The sequence below is a fragment of the Thunnus maccoyii genome, unplaced genomic scaffold (genome assembly GCF_910596095.1).
Source record: "Thunnus maccoyii unplaced genomic scaffold, fThuMac1.1, whole genome shotgun sequence".
In the NCBI taxonomy this organism is placed as follows: domain Eukaryota; kingdom Metazoa; phylum Chordata; class Actinopteri; order Scombriformes; family Scombridae; genus Thunnus; species Thunnus maccoyii.
The window spans coordinates 1,105,581-1,127,300 of record NW_024757900.1 but is presented as its reverse complement, the minus strand read 5'-3'; the positions used below and the strand labels follow the sequence as shown (position 1 = coordinate 1,127,300).

The window sequence follows — 21,720 nt, the reverse complement described above, 5'->3', positions numbered from 1 at the left end:
TTTGTATATCCTGAAGTTGGTGAGTTTTCAGAGAAAGGTGTTGCCGTGGCGACGCGGCGAATTTCGATGTCTCGCCATGAAATTTCAAAGCCTTATAACTTGACTCCACGTGCTCTGATCTTTTTCAAATTTCATATGCTTGTTAGGAGTCCGGGTCTGAACATATGTGCAGTCTCATATTTTGCGAAAGTCGTATCGCCACCTACTGGCAACAGGAAGTAACATGCATCATACTTTGTCTAATTACTCATAGGAAATTTGGCTGATGCACCTTAAATTAAGTCAGCTAATAAATAAGACCTTGGTGATGCTACATGTGGCAGGTCATGACCCAAAACCAAACGTTGTTACCATGGCGACAAATCCTTCGCCATGAAATACGATACTGTTTTTCAGGGACAAGGGATGCTTCTACAGTCACGAAACTTGACACACCTGTCTGGAGTGACATTAGTTAAAATTCTATGTGGTTCATTTGAATGGGTGTGGCAAAATGGCTCAACAGCGCCCCCTTGAAAATTTCAAAATTGAAGCCCCGCCCACCAGATCAACGAAGAGAAATGAAATTCACAAGCCATATGAAATGAAATTCACAAGCCATATGACGCACAAAAAAGCCTCTTGGAGCCATATCGTAAGTCCAACAGGAAGTCGGCCATCTTGGAAAAACTGGTCAATTTTCGCCTTTTTTTGGCCATTTCGCATACCTTGTATTTCAACGAACTCCTCCTACAGAATTCATCGTAAGGACTTCAAAATCAGTGTGTGTCATCTAGACTAGTGTATGATCAAAAGTTATCAAAAGATTTAGTTTATATTGAAGCGTATGGGCGTAGCGTGGCGTTGAGTTTTGATGTTTCGCCATTTCAGAGGAAATTGCTGTAACTTTAGTGTACATGGTCGTATCTGCCTGAAACTTTGCAGGTTTGATAATAGTCCAGGCCTGAGCACGTCTACATTACGATATTCAATCAGTGATGCAAACTGGCTCCATAGCGCCCCCTATGACATATTTCAGGAAAGGAACCTCAGCAGCAAGTAAAATAGTGGACAAGGAATGAAGTTTATCTCCTCCTTAAACTGTCTGAAAATAGCCTGGATCTGGAGAAATCTTCATGACTGTGACTCGAGCATTTCGACTGCGCCCTGCCCCACGTACGACAGGGCGCGAGGGCCCGATCATCGCTGCTTGCAGCTTTAATTAGGGCCTGAGCCCAAAGGGCGAAGACCCTATTGTTTTTCGTGCGTTTGTTTCTTTATTAGGGCCTGAGCCCAAAGGGCGAAGACCCTATTGTTTTTCGTGCGTTTGTTTCTTTATTATTCTTTCTTTCTTGTTACGCCACTTTAACTCTAAATTTGACCCCCTAAACATGCTCAAAAACTCACCAAATTTGGCACGCACATCAGGAATGGTGAAAAATTTGATAAAATGTAAAAATTAAACCCCAAAGTGCCAAAATGTGCTCGAGAGCGCCACCTATGTATCTAAAACGGCCGCCACGGCCCATAGGAATGTCGTAGAGAGATCGAACCAAAACCCAATTATTCGTCTCATCAAGACCTACAAATCATACGCTGACACCCCTGACCTAAATCCAACAGGAAATCCGCAATGTCAATTTCAAAATACGATTTTTTGCCAATTTTGGACCTTGAATAAACGCTATCTCCTCCTAGGGCGTTAATGGTATCGGCTTCAAACTTGAATACATGACTTATCACACTGTGTTGAGCAAAAGTTATTAAAAACTTTGTAATAACTCGAACGGTTTAGATTTAGTAAGCCCTGAAAGTTGGAGTGCGACATTACACCTTATAATGTAAACCAATGGGGAGGCAAATTCTGGGCATGGACTTTGTGCCAAACTGGGGCATCTGGCGTCTAAACTATAAGTCCCACCACTTTCAAACCTGTATCAATGGATTCGCGACGAAAATTCCTACAAAAAAATGATATTTTTATGTAGGATTTGGCCAAAGTTATGGGATTTATGAGGATATTTCACAAGAAGATCACTTTGAAATCTTTCCTTCCAACTGTGAGGGAGAGAGAGAGAATGGGAGGGGGGGGATGGGTAAAGTAAACATCTACTGCCTGTGACAGAAGCCCTTGGACTGCACCACACTCCAGTTACTTAGTGCTTTTACATATCTGACAGCAGTGTTCAATCCTTACTTTTTTTCAAGGAGCACATGTGCTCCTAAATGACAGAAATTAGGAGCATACATATAACTTTAGGAGCACACTGAAAAATGTTCAAGTAAGAGTTTCTTAAAGAAAACAATTCATTACATACATATTTACAATTGATCACATACATATTTAAACTGTGTGTGTGTGTGTGTGTGTGTGTGTGTGTGTGTGTATGTAAATCACAATTTGCTGTTTTTAGGGGTGCTTGATTATGGCAAAAATTATAATCACAATCATTTTTGTTCAATATTGAGATCATGATTATTTAACATGATTACTTTTTGACTGTCATCTTCTCCAATTGCTGTTCATACATGCACATATTTTTTCTAACTGGGCTGAGGAGACTATTACATATGTAATCATATATTGTAGTAATGATTAAGAAAAACTATAGCCGATATGAGGGAAAAACTCAGGAAGGCTGGAGTTCCGGAGCTCCGTATTAAAACTGTAATGGACCTGCCATGAGGGTGGAGCAAACTCCATTTCCAAGGATGCTTTGCGATTTTCACACCAAAGCAGGGAGCAGTCCACATTGGTCCCTCATTGGCGGAGACGCTCCTGCACAGCGGAGCGTCCTGAGGACGCAGCCATGACATCACCATCCCTTTATAAGCGAGCACGCCCAAAATACATGTCTTTTCGATGTCACTGAGCTAGGGGTAACTTCTGTTCCCCTGTGAGTTAGCTTGACTACCCCACGGACATGTTTTCCCCCCAACGGAGACTCCCCTCGTCGGACGAGACGAGACTTTGCCCGTGTTCACCCGAACACATTCCTGGATCCGAGAGAGACCGCTGCTGCAACCAGCGTCCTCAAATTCCCCCGAGAAAGAGGAAATGAAGTTACTTCGGGATAACGTGGACCGGCTCTGCCCTGCGCGTCTTCGCCGAGTCGTCTCTGCTGTTCTCTCCGCCACTCCACTCAGAGCCAGCTGCCGTGTTTTCGCCGACCTGTTTTACCTTGATGGTCACGGTGTTTTTTCCGCAGGTTTCACTTCACTCAGCTGGCCGACAGACCCGCTGATTCTCTCCGCTTTAACCTAAATAGCAATTCGGGACTCGGTGCTCCGTTTGGATCTAAACAGAGAGCCGGGGTTAGCTGAGAGGCTAGCAGAGGCTAACTGGTTGTGCTTCTTTCGGTCATGCTGCAATTAACGCTCCGCTGCTGCCTGTTCTCCGCTTTAACCTAAATAACAAATCGGGACTCGGTGCTCCGTTTGGATCTAAACAGAGAGCCGGGGTTAGCTGAGAGGCTAGCAGAGGCGAACTGGTTGTGCTTCTTTTGGTCATGCTGCAGTTAACGCTCCGCTGCTGCCTGTTTGCTGCCTGTTAGTTGTGTTCACCACGCTAGACTATTTTGTGTTTGTCCCGCTCGGGACTACTGTGTTTGTGCTGCCGTGAGTGAGAAAGTAAACTGATTGTCGATCTTAAACCAGACAACGTGCGTTACAGACTGCCGTCCATACGTGCGCTCTCTGTGGAAAAAGAACCGCTTCTCTCTCTCTCACGATCGCTTTCCCTCCTCCCTCTCTTGTGACTAACACCATACTCACGTGCGCACAGATACACGCACCGACATCGTTTTGCACATCTGATGGTCAGATAACGTCGGACAAAAGTGTCCAACCTGCAAGTGTCCAACCCTGTGCAAAGCTGTTTGTGTTTTGTTTGGTAGAATTAGATTTTAGAATAGCTATTTATTGAATGAAGCATTTGTTAACTTTGTTAATTTTGCTAAGTTTAATAAACACTGTTATATCTTTAAAGAGAAGGTCTTTAGTCATTATTGGTAACATATTGTGAAAAGTGGCTGATTGAAGGAGTCAGAGCTCGAATTCAACCCCTCTTTGTTCACCCTTGAATGATTATCTCTCAGATATTAACATTCTAGGTGAACTCCCATTTATGAGACTACCTTGCTCGGTTATTGGTCCCGGTTTCGGGGTGGTGCTTCGTATCTGTTAGTTCATATTAATAATTCTGTTAATTGTTATAATTAATTATTATTGATAATTGATAATTATAGCAAATAATTAACTGTGTTCTTCGCAGATCCTACAGTTGGTACCTGAATTATTGATTAAGGTTAACAATATTTTGATTTCATAATTCATAATTGTCTGTGAACAGAGGGGTGGGCTCACAGAGAGACACTGGTTAGTATTGTGTGTAAAAAGACTCTCACACTGATCATCTCCAAACGTTTTCTTGGTTCCCACAAGCTCAACTGACTGCGCCGCGGCTTGACGTGCGCAAGGGCGCGAAGGCCCGTCCAACGCTGCTTGCAGCTTTAATTAGGGCCTGAGCCCAAAGGGCGAAGACCCTATTGTTTTTCGTGTGTTTGTTCCTTTCTTATTATTCTTTATTTATACGCCACTTTAACTCTAAATTTGACCCCCTAAACATGCTCAAAAACTCACCAAATTTGGAACGCACTTCAGGAATGGTGAAAAATTTGATATAATGTAAAAATTAACACCCAAAGTGCCAAAATGTGCTCTCTAGCGCCACCTATGTATCTAAAACGGCTGCCACGGCTCGTAGGAATGTCGTAGAGAGATCGAACCAAAACTCAATTATTCGTCTCATCAAGACCTACAAATCATACGCTGACACCCCTGACCTAAATCCAACAGGAAGTCCGCAATGTCAATTTCAAAATATGAATTTTTGCCAATTTTGGACCTTGAATAAACGCTATCTCCTCCTAGGGCGTTAATGGTATCGGCTTCAAACTTGAATACATGACTTATCACACTGTGTTGAGCAAAAGTTATTAAAAACTTTGTAATAACTCGAACGGTTTAGATTTAGTAAGCCCTGAAAGTTGGAGTGCGACATTACACCTTACAATGTAAACCAATGGGGAGGCAAATTCTGGGCATGGACTTTGTGCCAAACTGGGGCATCTGGCGTCTAAACTATAAGTCCCACCACTTTCAAACCTGTATCAATGGATTCGCGACGAAAATTCCTACAAAAAAATGATATTTTTATGTAGGATTTGGCCAAAGTTATGGGATTTATGAGGATATTTCACAAGTAGAGTACACTAATATCCTCTCTGCAGCTGTGAGGGAGAGAGAGAGAATGGGAGGGGGGGGATGGGTAAAGTAAACATCTACTGCCTGTGACAGAAGCCCTTGGACTGCACCACACTCCAGTTACTTAGTGCTTTTACATATCTGACAGCAGTGTTCAATCCTTACTTTTTTTCAAGGAGCACATGTGCTCCTAAATGACAGAAATTAGGAGCATACATGTAACTTCAGGAGCACACTGAAAAATGTTCAAGTAAGAGTTTCTTAAAGAAAACAATTCATTATAACATATTTACAATTGATCACATACATATTTAAACTCTGTGTGTGTGTCTGGTGTGTGTGTATGTAAATCAAAATTTATGTTTTTAGGGGTGCTCAGTTGTGGGAAAAACTATAAACACAATCATTTTTGGTCAATATTGAGATCATGATTATTTAACAGGATTACTTTTTGACTGTCATCTTCTCCAAATGCTGTTGTTCATACATGCACATATTTTTTCTAACTTGGCTGAGGAGACTATTACACATGTGATCACAGATTGTACTAATGATCAAGAGAGACTATAGCTGATATGAGGGAAAAACTCAGGTAGAGGGTGGCAGTAATGCACTTAATATGCTGGTTGCCAACCGTTCTTGCCAACCAAAAAGGGGAGGGTAAAATATTTTTCCTTACAGAGTGGTACATCCTGTCAGCCGAGGGATTTCCTATCTGTGCAGCTGAACACAGTAATTCTCTGCGGACTGTTTTACCGTGATGGTCACGGTGTTTTTTCCGCAGGTTCACTTCACTCAGCTGGCCGACAGACCCGCTGATTCTCTCCGCTTTAACAGATAACAGATCGGGACTCGGTGCTCCGTTTGGATCTAAACAGAGAGCCGGGGTTAGCTGAGAGGCTAGCAGAGGCTAACTGGTTGTGCTTCTTTCGGTCATGCTGCAATTAACGCTCCGCTGCAGCCTGTTCTCCGTTTTAACCTAAATAACAAATCGGGACTCGGTGCTCCGTTTGGATCTAAACAGAGAGCCGGGGTTAGCTGAGAGGCTAGCAGAGGCTAACTTTTTGTGCTTGTGTCGGTCATGCTGCAGTTAACGCTCCGCTGACCTTACAAGCGTCGCCACTTTTTGTGCCGGTGTTTCAACTTAAATCCGTTTAGAATTCATATACTTTTATGGTTGCAATTAGTAGTCGCACAGTGTACGAGTAATTTTTTCACGTTGCACACATCTAATTTTAGGTACATATGTGAGTCAACCTCCAGAAAGTCCGAGAAGACGACATTTTATGTACGTGGTTGTTGCACTGATTGCGCTAGTAATGTGTGTGGGCGTGGTGATGGTTTGATGACGTGTCGCACAAGCTCATAAAACAGCCGGCTTGAGTGGTACAGGTCACACTTGGTCACGCCGTCGAGGTAAGAACTGTTGTCTTCTCTGTGGTATTGACTACTCTACAGTAAATTTGTAATGTGACTGTTGTTTGTTGACCTGGTGTGGTGTGGTGTGGTGTGGTTGGTTGAGGCGAGGGCGAAATTTTACACACAGCGTACTTTTCTCTGAGAAAATGCAGTGTTTAGACACGTGGTTAATGCTTAAATTATTCCTTAAAAAACAAAGCAGTGTACTAATGTGAGATGTTAAAAAGATTTATTGATGGATTTTCATGGATTACATAATCTGTAGCCATGTGAATTGTATGCTAAAGTCGTATACAGACCAAACGTTAGTAGTACGGCGCGGCTGCGGCCATTGTGGCCGTTGGAACTGCTTTTGTGAAGCCTCGAGTGTAGCGTTTTGGCAATCGCCATCTTGGATTTGGCCGTTGCCACGTTTGTGACTCTGTGTGGTGAGGGTGGATGCAGGCGCGGGCAAAACTTTACACACAGCTTTGTTTCCTCTAATAAAATGTAGTCTTTGTGGAATAATTTGCTTAAATTATTCCATAAAAAAACAAAAAGCAGTGTAGATAATGTGAGATGTTAAAAAGATTTATTGATGGATTTTCATGGATTACATAATCTGTGACCATGTGAATTGTATGCTAAAGTCGTATACAGACCAAACGTTAGTAGTACGGCGCGGCTGCGGCCATTGTGGCCGTTGGAACTACTTTTGTGAAGCCTCGAGTGTAGCGTTTTGGCAATCGCCATCTTGGATTTGGCCGTTGCCACGTTTGTGACTCTGTGTGGTGAGTGTGGATGCAGGCGCGGGCAAAATTTCACACACAGCTGTGTTTCCTCTGATAAAATGTAGTCTTTAGACATGTGGCTGATGGTAAAATAATTCGATAAAAAACAAAAAGCAGTGTATTGATGGTTTTTTTTATGGATTATCATAATTTGTGATCATTCGAATTATCTGTAAAGCCGTGTACAGACAGAACGCCAGTAGTACGGCTTGGCTGCGGCCATGTTGGCCGTTGGAAGTGTCATTGTGAAGCTTCGAGTTGCGCTTTGGCAGTCGCCATCTTGGTTTGGCCGTTGCCACTTTGGATTGTTGGAGTCGGAAGTGACCGTATTTGGACGAGGGGGTGGGGCAGACCATGGCGGTAGCTTGTTTAGCACGGTGCATTTACACCCTGTTGTTATTAGTGAGAATGCCAATGTTGGCTGGCATAAACAGGCCTAAAATCGTAATCAGACTGTTTGATGGATATTTAATTACAATTAATTCTTAATAAGACTGTTTATAAGAGACCACAAGTTGTAGTTAATTTTAGTGAACTGAACACATTGATATAGCATGAACATGTTATTCTAAATCTTATAGTAGCATTATAGAGGCTAAAGGTTGGCTTTGGTAGCCTGCTACCAACTAGCTTCTGTGTGAGGTTGTGACTGAAAGAGTGCGTTGCAATATAATTTGTTGATCATGTTTGTGGGAATAAATGCATTATTAAAACATTGTATAAAGATATGGAGCTATGTATGTGGATGTTCAATATTTTATCCTTTTTTCAACACATTATTTTATAATTTTTCTACATAACAGCATGGCTTAAATAAAACGATGTTTATTCTTATATTTACAGATATCCAAGTCTTGCCTGTGTGATCTGGTGCTCTGCTGGTTTGTCAGCTGTCACAAGCGATATTTTCACTATCTGTGATTCTCTGATCTACAACATTTATACATATAGTTATTTAATTTATAAAGACACACATAACCTATTGATAATTGTCACACATTTACAGATTACACACACACAGAACTACATACACTCACACGCTCACACTCACACACAGTTTTTTTTAAATAAAAGTTGCCCATCTCACTGCCAAGGTAAGTTGAATCAATTTTGTGTGTGAATTCTAAAGTAAAACTGTTTGGTGACCTCTGCCTGGTGAGTGTCATTGGCACAGGCTGCAATGCTTTCTGTGTTAAGGTTTAAGAAAAAGTAATTTTTCATTGCAGATGCCCCGTGCGAAGTCCCACCGTCGTGCTCAGGCGGCCAAGCGGAGGATTGCGGAGCGGCAGTCATGGACCCCCGGGCCACCCATCCCCGAGTTTGTTGCTCGTATGTATAATGCCTTTTTGAAGTGTTTCAATAAAATGTATCGAATTGTTAGGCATGGGTTGACATTCTTTACCATGATCAACATTCTAACAGGGCGCGGTACTGGTTACCGTCATCGTGTGCGGAGATGGCGAACTTCGGAGCTGACCCACCGTCCCATCAAGTTCGTCACTCCAGCACAGCGTTCGGACCAGCAGGTATTTGTCTTTGTTATTTAGAAGACAGTGATGAGTGTATGGAGTCATGGTTGGTGTCTTTGTTCTAACGCACTGTCTCTGTTGCAGATGGTGTTCGTCGTTGGGGACTCTCACCTGCGTGCCATCGTGGACGGATTTGTAAGTATGCCACAGGGATCTCTGTCTTTTTCTTTTCTCTCTGTTCCAGGTGGAGCGGCAGCTGACCTGAGGACAGAGGTGATGCATGCTTCCCTCCCGTGGACCCCGGACGCGGTCTGTGTGTGTGCCCCGAGCAACAACCTCACTGCCAGCAGGACCATTGGTGAGGCAGCGTTGGACTTTGGTGCTCTCCTGACCACTGTCTGCAACCTCTGGCCCAAGGTGTGTATAGTTAAAAGTTACTGTCATTATTTCTTGGTCCTTCAGTGGCACATCTGTTAAGCACATGCTAATTTTAAGGACATAATTGTAATTTACTTTTTTGTCTGTAGGTGTTTGTGCTGGACTTCCCTCCACGCATCAACACTGATCCGGGCCTGCAGGACCTGCTGCGTCAGGAGTACCACCGTGTCACAGCACGCATGGGTATGTAAAGCTTTGGTCATCTGCAGTTGTAATTAATATACTGTAAAAATTTAACACAAATGGTTAATACAGGATGAAAGATTAGAAGAATTAATCATGTTTCACTTCTCTGGCAGGTCTCTCATATGTGTCTGTGGCAGAGCACCCCCCTCTGCATCGGTTGGAGCTGTGGTGCCACGACAGTGTAAGTACAGCATACTTTGTTGTTGTGATATGTAACATGGAAGTGTTTTGTTTTACTATATGTCATATAAACACATGTGATTAAAGTCTGCTGTTTGACGGTTTTTCAGGTGCACCTCAGCGACACCGATGGCATGCCGGTCATGGTGGAGCTGCTGTGGGATGCCGCGGTCCGCCAGCTGGTACCCCCTCCACCTGAGCCTCCGGTGTCTCCCCGGACGTCACCGCGTACCAGGGTTTCCCCCAGGCTGGTTGTGACGGGACACGTCCCCGTGCCTCGTCACAGCGATCCCTGGGAGTGGACAGTTGTTGGACGGGAGTGCAAGGTAGTGTGTTGTGCTAAGTCATTGTGTGGCTGGACATTTTTTCACAGTTCTGTTTGGTTGAGGAACATCTAAGCAATTCTCCTTTGCTCTTTGTATTTTTAAGGCTGGAACACCTACGGTGCGACAGTCTGCCATCCCGTCCAACCCTGTGTGGTTCAGCGGTGCCATGTTGGATGCCATGGAGAAGGTTTCGCCTTCTTCGGCCTCTGACTGCATTGCTGCTCCAGCAGCTGGCCAGGTAACTTTCCTACAAATTATATGTGTATATACTGCCAAGAGCTCAACATGGAGGCAGCTGTTTTAAAGTCCTGTTTTTTTTTTCTTTAGGCTTCCCCTGTGAAGCGTCAGCCGAGAGGTGTTGCCACGAGGAGCAGAGGAGGAAAGCGGCAGGTTGGTGTGGTGGTTTTTGTTTTTTTTTTCTTCAATGCTGTTTTTGGTATATCTTTGTAATATGAAAGTGTAATGAGTGCATTGTTTGATTGACTTTTTGTCCTTTCCTTTTCTTTACAGGTGTTGGCAACACCTTCACCTGCACGTGTGATCGAGTCTGCCCCCAGGCCCAGCCCAGCAGTGCAGCAGGTTTGTCTTTGTTTAATAATGTGACTTGTTATTGATGACAGACTGACCTATTTCCTTTCTTAGTAAAACTTTGTCTTTACATTTTTCAGGTGGAGGCGGCAGCCCAGGAGTTCTTGGAGGGGTCTGCACTGCTGTTGTCTGCTGGTGTGGTGCCAGAGGTGGTGGGGGAGGAGGAGGTTGCTGCAGCTTGCCCTGCCATGGCGATGCAGTCCACTGTTGAGGAGGGAGCACGTATGCCACAGAAGATCAGCAAAGCTAAGTCTAGTTTTTCTCCTTGTTTTTCTGTTTCTGATGTTAATACAGCTCAGTTAGGTTCCAACAGCAATGTTGTGGAAATGGTGTCTAAGAGTAGCAGAGGAATTATGTTTGTAAAGGTTGTTAGGGGGTCATTTCACCAAGGAGATGCGCGGTTTATATACGGAGGATTGCAGTGTATGGCTATAGCTTTGGTCAGCTTAGCCAAACATATGGCGAGGAGTGTGTTCTTGTGGGAGAAGCATGATCTGGATCGCGCATTGGTTGTAGGTGATGAGTTGTACAGCAGTTTGCGTGACCATAGCATCTTTATGCATCAGTCAGGTCTTTTGTCTGTTCCAGATTTGCCACAGCAGTTAGAAATTGATGGACAGGTGCGTAACTTTACTTTTGGCGATGTGGTGTTTGGTGAAGTTGGTGTGACTGAAGGTGAACTAGTTGATTTTGGTGTGTTTATCAGTCTACGTAATGGACTGAATAGGATTTTCAGTCAGTACAGCGCATGTCTTCTGACACTGTGTGGTAACACATCTGCCATCATCTGTGAGAATGGACACTTCGCTGTGGTCGACAGTCACTCACGCAGTAACATTGGCTTGTTACACTGCAATGGTACAAGTGTGGTTTTGCATGTCTTGATGACCTGCACCACTACATTTGTTGTTTGGCGGACAGTGTCAGTTCAAGTCAGAAGTTGTACGAACTGTGTGGTGTTATTGTTAATGGAGGTGTAAATCCAGTACCGTCTGGTATTTCTGTGGAGAGTTGTGGGATCAAAATGAGTACAGTGCCAAGTCCAGAGTCTGTTACTGAGCGCATGAGAAATGAGGATTTTGCAGGCGTGTCTGAGTGTGTCAGCGTAGATGCGAGTCTATCAGTGGCTAACAATTCTGCCCAAACTTTAGCCATTGAGGTTAGTAGCGGTTCAGAGGAAGAACCAACAAGTACTTATGTCAGAAAGCGCAAGATTTCTGCTCACACCGGCATGTCGAAGAAATCAAAGAGGTTTGATGTTATTGAAATTAACTCAGATGTAGAATTTATTAGTGCTGTAAGGAATGACGAGCTGGTCTTCTGTCCTCTTGGTGTAGATGTTTGTCAGGTTTTGTGTACAAAATTAAATGTTGACTATGTGAAGGTCACTGGTCCAGTGTCCAAAGAAGTTGGGTTGACAGGTGTCCCATGTAGGAATGAGAAGATCGTGGCTGATGGTAACTGCTTCTTCAGAGCCATCTCTCAGGCTGTGAGTGGTTCACAGAAGCACCATCGTAAGATTAGACTGGCAGTGTGTAAAGAGCTGGAGAGGAATGCAGGTAAATACCATAGTATTTTGAGGAGTGAGTATTCCTCTGTGTTAGAGTACATTCATCAGTCGAGGATGAGAACTGTTAACACTTGGGCCACAGAGGTGGAAATACAGGTTACTGCAGATTGGTTAGGAGTTAGTGTGTGTACATTCTATGGTGGACGTTGGCTGAAGTACAGCAGCGACAATGACCTTTTGTCTGCAGAGTGCATTTATTTAGAGAACATTATGGGCAAGCATTTTGAGAATGTTGTTTGTGTTTGCAAGCCAGGACTACAGACTTGTTACGGTTACTGTAAACTTAATGAAGTGACAGGTTACGGCATTAGGTCAAGAATGAAGGATATTGTAGACGGTGACAAGGCCGCAGTAGGATGTACGTTAGAATGTGTAGTGTCTGATAAAAGTGTTGATAGTGCTGATGTTGTAGAGGATGCTACTGAGGTAAAATCAAGTAGTAAGTCTTTGAGGTCAAAGTATATGAACCAGAAGAAAACTACACAGGAGAAATTGAGCATGTTGATAAGGGAGAAACGTCAGTTACGGAGTAGAAAGATGTATTATGAAAATGTGCTTTTTAGGGAAAGGGCGAAATTATGGAGTGTATCAAACTATCACGACAATATACCACATAGGGAGAGTGTTAAAGCCAAGAGTAAATTAAACAGTATGGTGAAATATAGTCAGCCTGCAGCATAGAGAGAATGTAAAAGGCAAGAGTATTCTGAAATATAGAGACAACCTCCAGCATAAGGACAGTGTTAAAGCCAGGAGTATTCTGAAATATAGAGACAACTTACAGCATAGGGAGAGTATTAAAGCCCAAAGTTTTCTAAAATATAGAGACAATGACCAGCATAGAGAGACTGTTAAAGCTAAGAGTAAAGTAAATAGTATGGTGAACTATAGAGACAGCATCACGCATAGAGAGAAGGTTAAAGAAAGGAGTAGAGAAGAAAGGAGAAGAAGGTATCATGATAATTCTACGTTTAAGCAGCAAGTTATTGCCAGTGTTGGGTTTAGTAGGAAGCAGAAGACAGAGAAGTCAGGAGATTTTGGTTTTGTTATGCATCAGTTTTTAGAGAAAGTCAGAGATGGGCCACATTTTGTGTGTTGTGTTTGTCACCGGTTGATGTTTAGATCTCAATTGCTGACTTGTGATAGGGAAATGTATAGTAGAAGTTCAGCAACAGCTGGTATTGCAGAAATGTGCATTAGTGAGAAGTTTCTGCATAGATGTTCAGATGACTGCGTTGTGCCCTGTCAGTTAGTTTCATCCAGAGGTCAGCTTTGGATTTGTTATACCTGTCACAATAAGATAAGTAAAGGTCAGATACCAGCTGAATGTTGGGTTAATACATTGATGCTTGATCCAATTCCACCTGAACTGGCATGTCTGAATAGTTTAGAACAACACCTGATAGCTCTGCACATTCCATTCATGAAAATGTTGGCATTGCCTAAAGGAGGACAGAACGGAGTACATGGTCCGGTTACATGTGTTCCAGCCAACATAGTGCAGACGACTAATGTGTTGCCACGTTGTAGCATGGAAGGGTCTCTGCTACAGGTGAAATTAAAGCGCAAATTGACGTTTAAAGGACATTACGAGTATCAGTTTGTAGATACTTCACGTGTAAGACAGGCGCTAGAGTATTTAAAGAGAACTAATATTTATTACAATGATATTGAGTTTAACGAAGAGTGGGTAAACGAGTTTTGTAGGCAAAAAGATGGGGAGAATGAGGAGGATCAGCCAGGTAGTGAGGATGAAGCTGTTGTAGAAAAGGTAGCATCATGTCAGGAAGATCTGGTTGTTAGAAGTGGTGAGGTGACAGCTCAGGCAGGTGGTGAGGTCACAGAACAGGCTGTAGTTGATGGTGTGGAGGAAACATCAGAGATAATACAGGATGAATTGTTACATGACAGACAGCAGCACTGCATGTTTCAGGACACTTGTCTTATGCCTATAGATATTGGTCGGGAAGCATTAGACCAGTATTTTGATGACATTGTAAACATTGCGCCTGCAGAGGGGGAATAGTCCGGTTAGGGTGCTTTCTGACCACACGAATGAGGCTAAATGTTTCCCTGTGTTGTTTCCTCTTGGTAGTAAGACTTTCCATGACAGCCGCTCATATCGCCTAACTCTGTCTCGTTACTTTAATAACAGGATTATGCATGCGGATGGTCGTTTTGCACGTAATGTAGAATACATTTTCTTTGCCCAATACATGTCAGAGATAGATCGTGTGTCATCGAGTGTTTCTGTTGCGTTGCGCAAGGGTAAAGGTGGACAGAAGTCGCAAAGGATTAGTCCAGAAATGTTGATGGACGAGGAGTCTCTGAAGAAGTTGTTAAAGTGCGATGAGGGTTATAGGTTTCTTAAGCCAATTAGAGGAACTCCAGCTTTTTGGCAGTCAGTTCAGAAAGACATCTTTAGCATGCGTACGTCAGTTGGGGATCCCGACATGGTTTTGCTCGTTTTCCTCTGCGGATCTGCGCTGGCAGAATCTTTTGACCACTATTCTAAAACAGGAAGGCAGGACACAGACTGTAGAGGATTTGGAGTGGGCAGACAGGTGTGAGTTGTTGCGTCGTAACCCGGTCACAGCTGCGAGGATGTTTGACTACAGATGGCATTGTTTTTTGAACGAGGTTCTCATGTCTCCTTCCCAACCAATTGGCAAAATCATTGATCACTTTTATAGGGTAGAATTTCAGCAGCGCGGTTCTCCTCATGTACACTGTCTGTTTTGGATTGAGGGTGCTCCCCAAATTGATAAAAACACAGATGAGGAGGTCGTTGAGTTCATAGATAAATATGTTACATGCGAGTTACCCTCAGATGATGATACATTATTGGACATTGTGTCATCAGTTCAATCACACTCGAAACGACATTCTAAATCATGCAGGAAAAAGAAAACAACATGTCGGTTTAATTTCCCAAAACCTGTTTCATCTAGGACGTTTGTTTGTAAAATAGAGACAAAAGACTGCAAATGTGATCATAAGGTGAAGGAGACCATGAATGATCCTGGATCAAGGAACCATCCAGTCTGTAAGTGTTGTGATGATGATTTGATGCCAAAAGAGAGGGCACAGTATATTTTGCAAAATGTTAAGACAGCTGTTAAGAAAGCTCAGGAAGAAGTGAGTTTTGTCAGTGTAGAGGATTTGTTTCAGACTCTAGGCATCAATCAGGGCATCTTTGAAGAGGCTTATCGAAGATTGGAAAAAAAGAGCACGGTGGTTTATAGGAGAGGGGTGAACGAAGTTTGGGTAAACCAGTATAGTAAGCAGTTGTTGAAGTGCTGGAATGCAAATTTGGACATTAGCTTTGTCACCGACGCCTATGCAGTCGTCATCTATATCATATCTTATATTACTAAAGCAGAGAGAGAAATTGGCCTATTATTGAGTAACGCCCAAAAAGAAGCAACAAAACAAGGAAATCTCTCTGCTAAAGAAGCATTAAAAAAGCTAGGCAGTGTATATTTACACAATAGGGACGTCTGTGCTCAGGAGGCGGTGTATAGGCTAACCAACATGCATCTGAAGGAGTGTTCCAGAAAGGTTGTGTTTGTGCCAACTGGGAACAACATAGTGAAGATGAGTTTACCCCTCAGTGTTTTGAAACAGAGAACAGTTTGTACTGAGCTTAAGACAGAGGACATGTGGATGCCTGGCATAGTGGACAGGTATAGGAACAGGCCTGACAATGATGTCTTTGATAACATGTGCATGGCTACATTTGCGTCTGAGTATCGTGTTCTCTCCAAGAACGAGAAGTCTAATGACATGATTGAACTGAAAAGTGGTTTAGGCTTCATCTTGATGAGAACACGCTCTCAGTTCGCAGTTGTTCGTTATATGCGTTTTGATTTAGAGAAACGTGAGGAGGACCATTTTCAGAGTCTGATGCAATTGTTCCTTCCCTATAGAGCTGACTCAGACCTAAAACCTGAAGGCTTTGAAATGTTTAGTCAGTTCTATAAAGGTGGCGAGGTGACATTAAGTGATGGTTCTGTGCATTTGGTTAAGACCGTGGTTGACGAGAACAGGGCAAAGTTTGAAGTAGATTGTCCTGATTTGGAAAGAGCTCAGGAAATTGTCGAGCAAAACGGAGTTGATGAAGACGTTTGGGGGGAGCTGTGTCCTGAACAGGAAGTGGAACGCCTTGAATGTGTAGAGGACATGAGACAGCAACAGGAAGGTGAGAAAAGGGATGAACAGTTAATAGAAGCAATGGAAAATGTTCCAGACTTGGCTGTTGATAACAAACAATTAGCACATATAGAGAGACCCAGGAAAATTATGCCTAGAAGTGAGGGGTTAGCTTTGGTTAGGTCTCTGAATGAGACACAGATGGCTGTTTTTAATAAGGTCAGACAGTGGTGTTTGCAGAAGGTGATGGGTAAAAACCCAGAGCCTATGCATGTCTTTGTGACAGGTGGCGCAGGGACGGGGAAAAGTCACTTAATTAGAGCTATTCAGTATACGGCAGGGAGGCTGTTGTCAACACTTTGTCATCAACCAGACGATATTTGTGTTTTGTTAACTGCTTCAACAGGCATAGCTGCATACTCTTTAAACGCAGCTACAATCCATCACACACTCAGTATTGGCACACACTCTAGTTTACCTTATACCCCTTTGGGTGAAGATAAACTAAACTCTTTAAGAGCAAAATTTAGTCAACTCCAAATTTTAATCATTGATGAAATAAGTATGGTTGATCACAATCTGTTGACCTATGTTCATGGCAGGTTGAGGCAGCTTAAGCACACTGGTGACTTTTCCCCATTTGGTAATGTTAGTGTGATAGCTGTTGGTGATTTTTATCAGTTGCCTCCTGTTAAAGGGAAGCCCCTGCATAACAGTCAGGTTGGTGTGGGCTTGTGGTGCCATTTCAGTGTAGTGGAGCTGAAAACAATAGTTAGGCAGAAGGATAGCTCATTTGCAGAGTTATTGAACAGGTTGCGAGTGCGTTCCAAAAAAACCCCCATGTTAGAGAGCGACGTTGAGATGCTGAAATCACGTGAGACAGGGGAAGACAGCTCGGCCTTGCATATTTTCCCAACAAATATGCAAGTAAATGAACACAATTTCAATAAGTTGTTTGCCATGTGTCCTGATTACATCAAAATTGAGGCTAAAGATTTCATAACAAACAAGAAAACAGGGAAATTGGAACGTGGTACCCAAAATAATGCTTTGGACACATGTTTAGAACAAACGTTGTATTTGGCCAAGAATGCGCGTGTTATGTTATGTAAGAACGTGGATGTTGAAGACGGTCTGGTGAATGGAGCATGTGGCACTGTCACTGACATGGATTTTGGTAAAGATAAAACATTTCCTCTAAAAATTTATGTTACCTTTGATGATGATAAAATTGGCTTACAGAGGAGGAAGACACATGCCCATTCAGCAGTAGAATGCAGGAATTCTACTGCTATTGAACCAGAGAAGGAGAAGGCCACTAAACGGGGTTGTGTGCGTTTACAGTTTCCTCTGAAATTAGCGTGGGCGTGTACTGTACACAAAGTTCAGGGCTTAACTGTAGATGAAGCTGTTGTATCTTTGAAGAAGGTGTTTGCACCTGGGCAGGCGTATGTAGCTCTGAGTCGTGTTAGGGCTTTGTCTGGACTGATCATCAGGGATTTTACAGAGAAGGCCATTTACTGCAAGGACACCATAAAGGAGGCCATGGATAGCATGCCTCCATTTTTAATTGAACAACCTAAGCCTTCAATAAATGCACAAAGTTTCTCTGTGTATTTAATGAACGTTCAGAGTTTAAATCGCCACCTTTCAGATTTGGTGTCCTGCACACAGCATTTGCAGCCTCACTGTATTGCTGTCACAGAAACGTGGCTCACTGCACAAACCTCATTAAACAGTGTGCAAATGTGTGGGTACACTTTCCACAGTCGTCCTCGAAGTTTGTGTTACAGCAGCAATAACCCCAAATTGACAGAGCTGCAAAATCTACAACATGGTGGAGTTGGTTTGTACTGTTTAGACAATTTGGACTGTCAGATTCTGCAGGTACCAGACTTAAATCTGGAGTGTTTGGTATGCCTGTGTATCAATTTAAACATATTGATGGCAGTACTTTATCGTCCACCATCTTATCCAAGATCTCTATTTAAACACAATGTGGAGAAGTTACTTGACTGGTTAAATCCAATCAGTAAAACAATTGTGCTAATGGGAGACTTTAATGAAAACATTTTACAAGACTCATCAATTTGTACATTCCTGAGCTTAAAAGGATTTAAGCAGCATGTAACACAAGAAACTACAGAGAAGGGGACATTGATTGATCATGTATATGTTAAAACAACACAGTATAATGTGGAATGTGCAGTGATGCCAGCGTAATTCAGTGATCATGAAGGTATTCTGTGTAGTTTTGGTGTTAAAGATAATCAGGGGCAGTTAGATGACATAGATAGTTTGATTATGTTTGATGAGTTTGAGGGTATGTAGCCAATTTTTGATGTAGATTTCAATTTAGAGCAGGAATAAGTTACTTTGTCTGAGGTAATGTGCTACATCGCAGTGTCCCAGCGTAAGTGTTATCGTATTCATGTTGTTGTGCTTATCTGTAGGGTTTTAGGAACACACTGACTTGTGTGTTGTTCATGGTGCGTGACTGGCTGTCATTATGGTTGCTGTCTTATTTACTGTAGAGTCTGTCTTACTCCAACTGGTCAATCGTGTGTACACATTATAGATTGTGTAGTATTGTGGATAGATTTTGGATTATTATGTATTGTGAGTATTATGTTAAAATAATCATGAAATGGAGATTTTAGATTTATTTATTATTAACTTATTTTGCCTGTGAAGCACTTTGTACTTATGTCTTTGACTATGAAGCACTTTGTAGCTGGTGTTTGTGAAGATGTCTTAGTCTCTGTTTGCCACATGATAACTGTTGGTCTGTCTTACAACTGTTAATATATATATTTTTGCATGTTTCAATTCATGATACCTTTATTCCTAGTGTGTTAATATGCAACAGTTTTATTATGTGATTTGAAAATGAAAAGGTCAATAACAATTGAACAAATGTATCTTACAAGGAACTGGCAAACTTCATGTTGCATGTTGGTTGTATCTTTCCTGTGTTACTCATCATCATCATCAGCTTAGATAAGATACACAGATCCAATAACTACATGTTGCTATAAATAATAAAAGGAAAGGCTATACTTATATTTAATAACTGAGCTGTACTCATTTCAGACATTTGTATTTTGTCATTATGATGTACAACATGAATTTCAACTTTAGTACTTTTAAATATGAATTTTCATGTTTTTTGTGCATGACCTATTAGCAAATCAGTTCTGGCACCCCAAGGCACAGATTCTTCATTCTGCACGCCGCAGCTGCCAAACAGGACAGTTATAAAAATATAGAAAACACATATTGTCATTGTTACTGTTATTATCCACGCTCTCACTTCCTCTTTGTGTCCCTACTTTATTATGTTTTTGACTGTTTGATTGTTATTTCATTACAAAATTCAGGGCTGCAAATGTGTTTTCAATACATCAGTTGTACATGGAAAAGTTGGCTAAATATTTTTCTTGATGAATTTTTGTTTAAACCACTTTATAATACAAATAAATTGCCATGTTCACAACAAAATGTTGTCTGTCATTTACTGTCAACAATTAAGGTGTTCAACATTGAATATCACAAATCACAATTCATCTGGCTCACCATGCAACACTTTCTTGCATAACTACATGAAAGGTTATATGTAATAATATTCTTTACCTAGCAACACATGTTGAAAAAAGATACACTTATAACGGAAATTTTTTTACGCAAAACAGCTAAGGGATAATGTCCTAAGTTATGGAGATTCACTCCCACGGAACGGGACAAAGTAATGTGATTTATAACAATATTTCACAAGAACAGTACTATTTTAATCCTCCTCTCCAACTAGCAGGGAGAAAAAAGGGGGGGGGGGGGGTTGGTGAAGTCAGACCTGTCAGCCCAGGTCTGAAAACATCTACATGCATGTCATAACCCCCTCATCTGCATCGCGCTCTGACGTTAGGACGGTGCGAAGGCCCGTCCAACGCTGCTTGCAGCTTTAATTAGGGCCTGAGCCCAAAGGGCGAAGACCCTATTGTTTTTCGTGTGTTTGTTTCTTTATTATTATTATTAGGGCCTGAGCCCAAAGGGCGAAGACCCTATTGTTTTTCGTGCGTTTGTTTCTTTATTATTAGGGCCTGAGCCCAAAGGGCGAAGACCCTCTTGTTTTTCGTCCGTTTGTTTCTTTATTATTATTATTATTATTATTATTCTTTCTTTCTTGTTACGCCACTTTAACTCTAAATTTGACCCCCTAAACATGCTCAAAAACTCACCAAATTTGGCACGCACATCAGGAATGGTGAAAAATTTGATAAAATGTAAAAATTAAACCCCAAAGTGCCAAAATGTGCTCTCTAGCGCCACCTACGTATCTAAAACGGCCACCACGGCCCGTAGGAATGTCGTAGAGAGATCGAACCAAAACCCAATTATTCGTCTCATCAAGACCTACAAATCATACGCTGACACCCCTGACCTAAATCCAACAGGAAATCCGCAATGTCCATTTCAAAGTACCATTTTTTGCCAATTTTGGACCTTGAATAAACGCTATCTCCTCCTAGGGCGTTAATGGTATCGGCTTCAAACTTTAATACATGACTTATCACACTGTGTTGAGCAAAAGTTATTAAAAACTTTGTAATAACTCGAACGGTTTAGATTTAGTAAGCCCTGAAAGTTGGAGTGCGACATTACACCTTACAATGTAAACCAATGGGGAGGCAAATTCTGGGCATGGACTTTGTGCCAAACTGGGGCATCTGGCGTCTAAACTATAAGTCCCACCACTTTCAAACCTGTATCAATGGATTCGCGACGAAAATTCCTACAAAAAAATGATATTTTTATGTAGGATTTGGTCAAAGTTATGGGATTTATGAGGATTTTTCACAAGAAGATCAGTTTAAAATCTGTCCTTCCAACTGTGAGGGAGAGAGAGAGAATGGGAGGGGGGGGATGGGTAAAGTAAACATCTACTCCATTTCCAAGGATGCTTTGCGATTTTCACACCTCAGCAGGGAGCAGTCAACATCGGTCCCTCATTGGCGGAGACGCTCCTGCACAGCCATGACATCACCACCCCTTTATAAGCGAGCACGCCCGAAATACACGTCTTTCCCATGTCACTGAGCTCGGGGTAACTCCTGTTCCCCTGTGAGTTAGCTTGACTACCCCACGAACATGTTTTCCCCTCATCGAAGACTCCCCTCGTCGGACGAGACGAGACTTTTCCCGTGTTCACCCGAACACATTCCTGGAGCCGAGAGAGACCGCTGCTGCAACCAGCGTCCTCAAATTCCCCCGAGAAAGAGGAAATGAAGTTACTTACATTCCTTTTTTCCGCAGGTTTCACTTCACTCAGCTGGCCGACAGACCCGCTGATTCTCTCCGCTTTAACCTAAATAGCAATTCGG

The 21,720-nt window shown here is 42.3% G+C and overlaps 4 protein-coding genes across 5 annotated transcripts; all 4 read left to right on the top strand.

Annotated features, from left to right (window-relative positions):
- Positions 1–6,503: 6,503 nt before the first annotated feature.
- LOC121893567 lies at positions 6,504–11,670 on the top strand. Of its 2 annotated transcripts, none has more exons than XM_042405568.1 (11): positions 6,504–6,660; positions 8,277–8,762; positions 8,856–8,959; positions 9,047–9,319; positions 9,430–9,523; positions 9,640–9,707; positions 9,817–10,032; positions 10,136–10,270; positions 10,360–10,422; positions 10,543–10,611; positions 10,701–11,670. In XM_042405568.1, exons 2-11 carry the CDS (start codon positions 8,660–8,662, stop codon positions 11,598–11,600), a joined length of 2,025 nt encoding a protein of 674 aa, XP_042261502.1. In that variant the 5' UTR covers positions 6,504–6,660; positions 8,277–8,659; the 3' UTR covers positions 11,601–11,670. The 2 variants fall into 2 exon arrangements, with proteins under 2 accessions (XP_042261502.1, XP_042261503.1); XM_042405569.1 differs by lacking the exon at positions 6,504–6,660 and having other exon boundaries at positions 7,613–8,527; positions 8,660–8,762; positions 10,701–11,669.
- Positions 11,575–12,877, top strand: LOC121893568. The gene has a single exon (XM_042405571.1). The coding sequence runs from the start codon at positions 11,645–11,647 to the stop codon at positions 12,869–12,871; it is 1,227 nt and encodes a 408-aa protein (XP_042261505.1). The 5' UTR covers positions 11,575–11,644; the 3' UTR covers positions 12,872–12,877.
- Positions 12,877–14,217, top strand: LOC121893570. Its single transcript, XM_042405573.1, has one exon. The coding sequence runs from the start codon at positions 13,068–13,070 to the stop codon at positions 14,214–14,216; it is 1,149 nt and encodes a 382-aa protein (XP_042261507.1). The 5' UTR covers positions 12,877–13,067; the 3' UTR covers position 14,217.
- Positions 14,218–14,539: 322 nt separating this feature from the next.
- Positions 14,540–18,565, top strand: LOC121893566. The gene has a single exon (XM_042405567.1). It carries the CDS (start codon positions 14,540–14,542, stop codon positions 18,563–18,565), a length of 4,026 nt encoding a protein of 1,341 aa, XP_042261501.1.
- Positions 18,566–21,720: the final 3,155 nt, after the last annotated feature.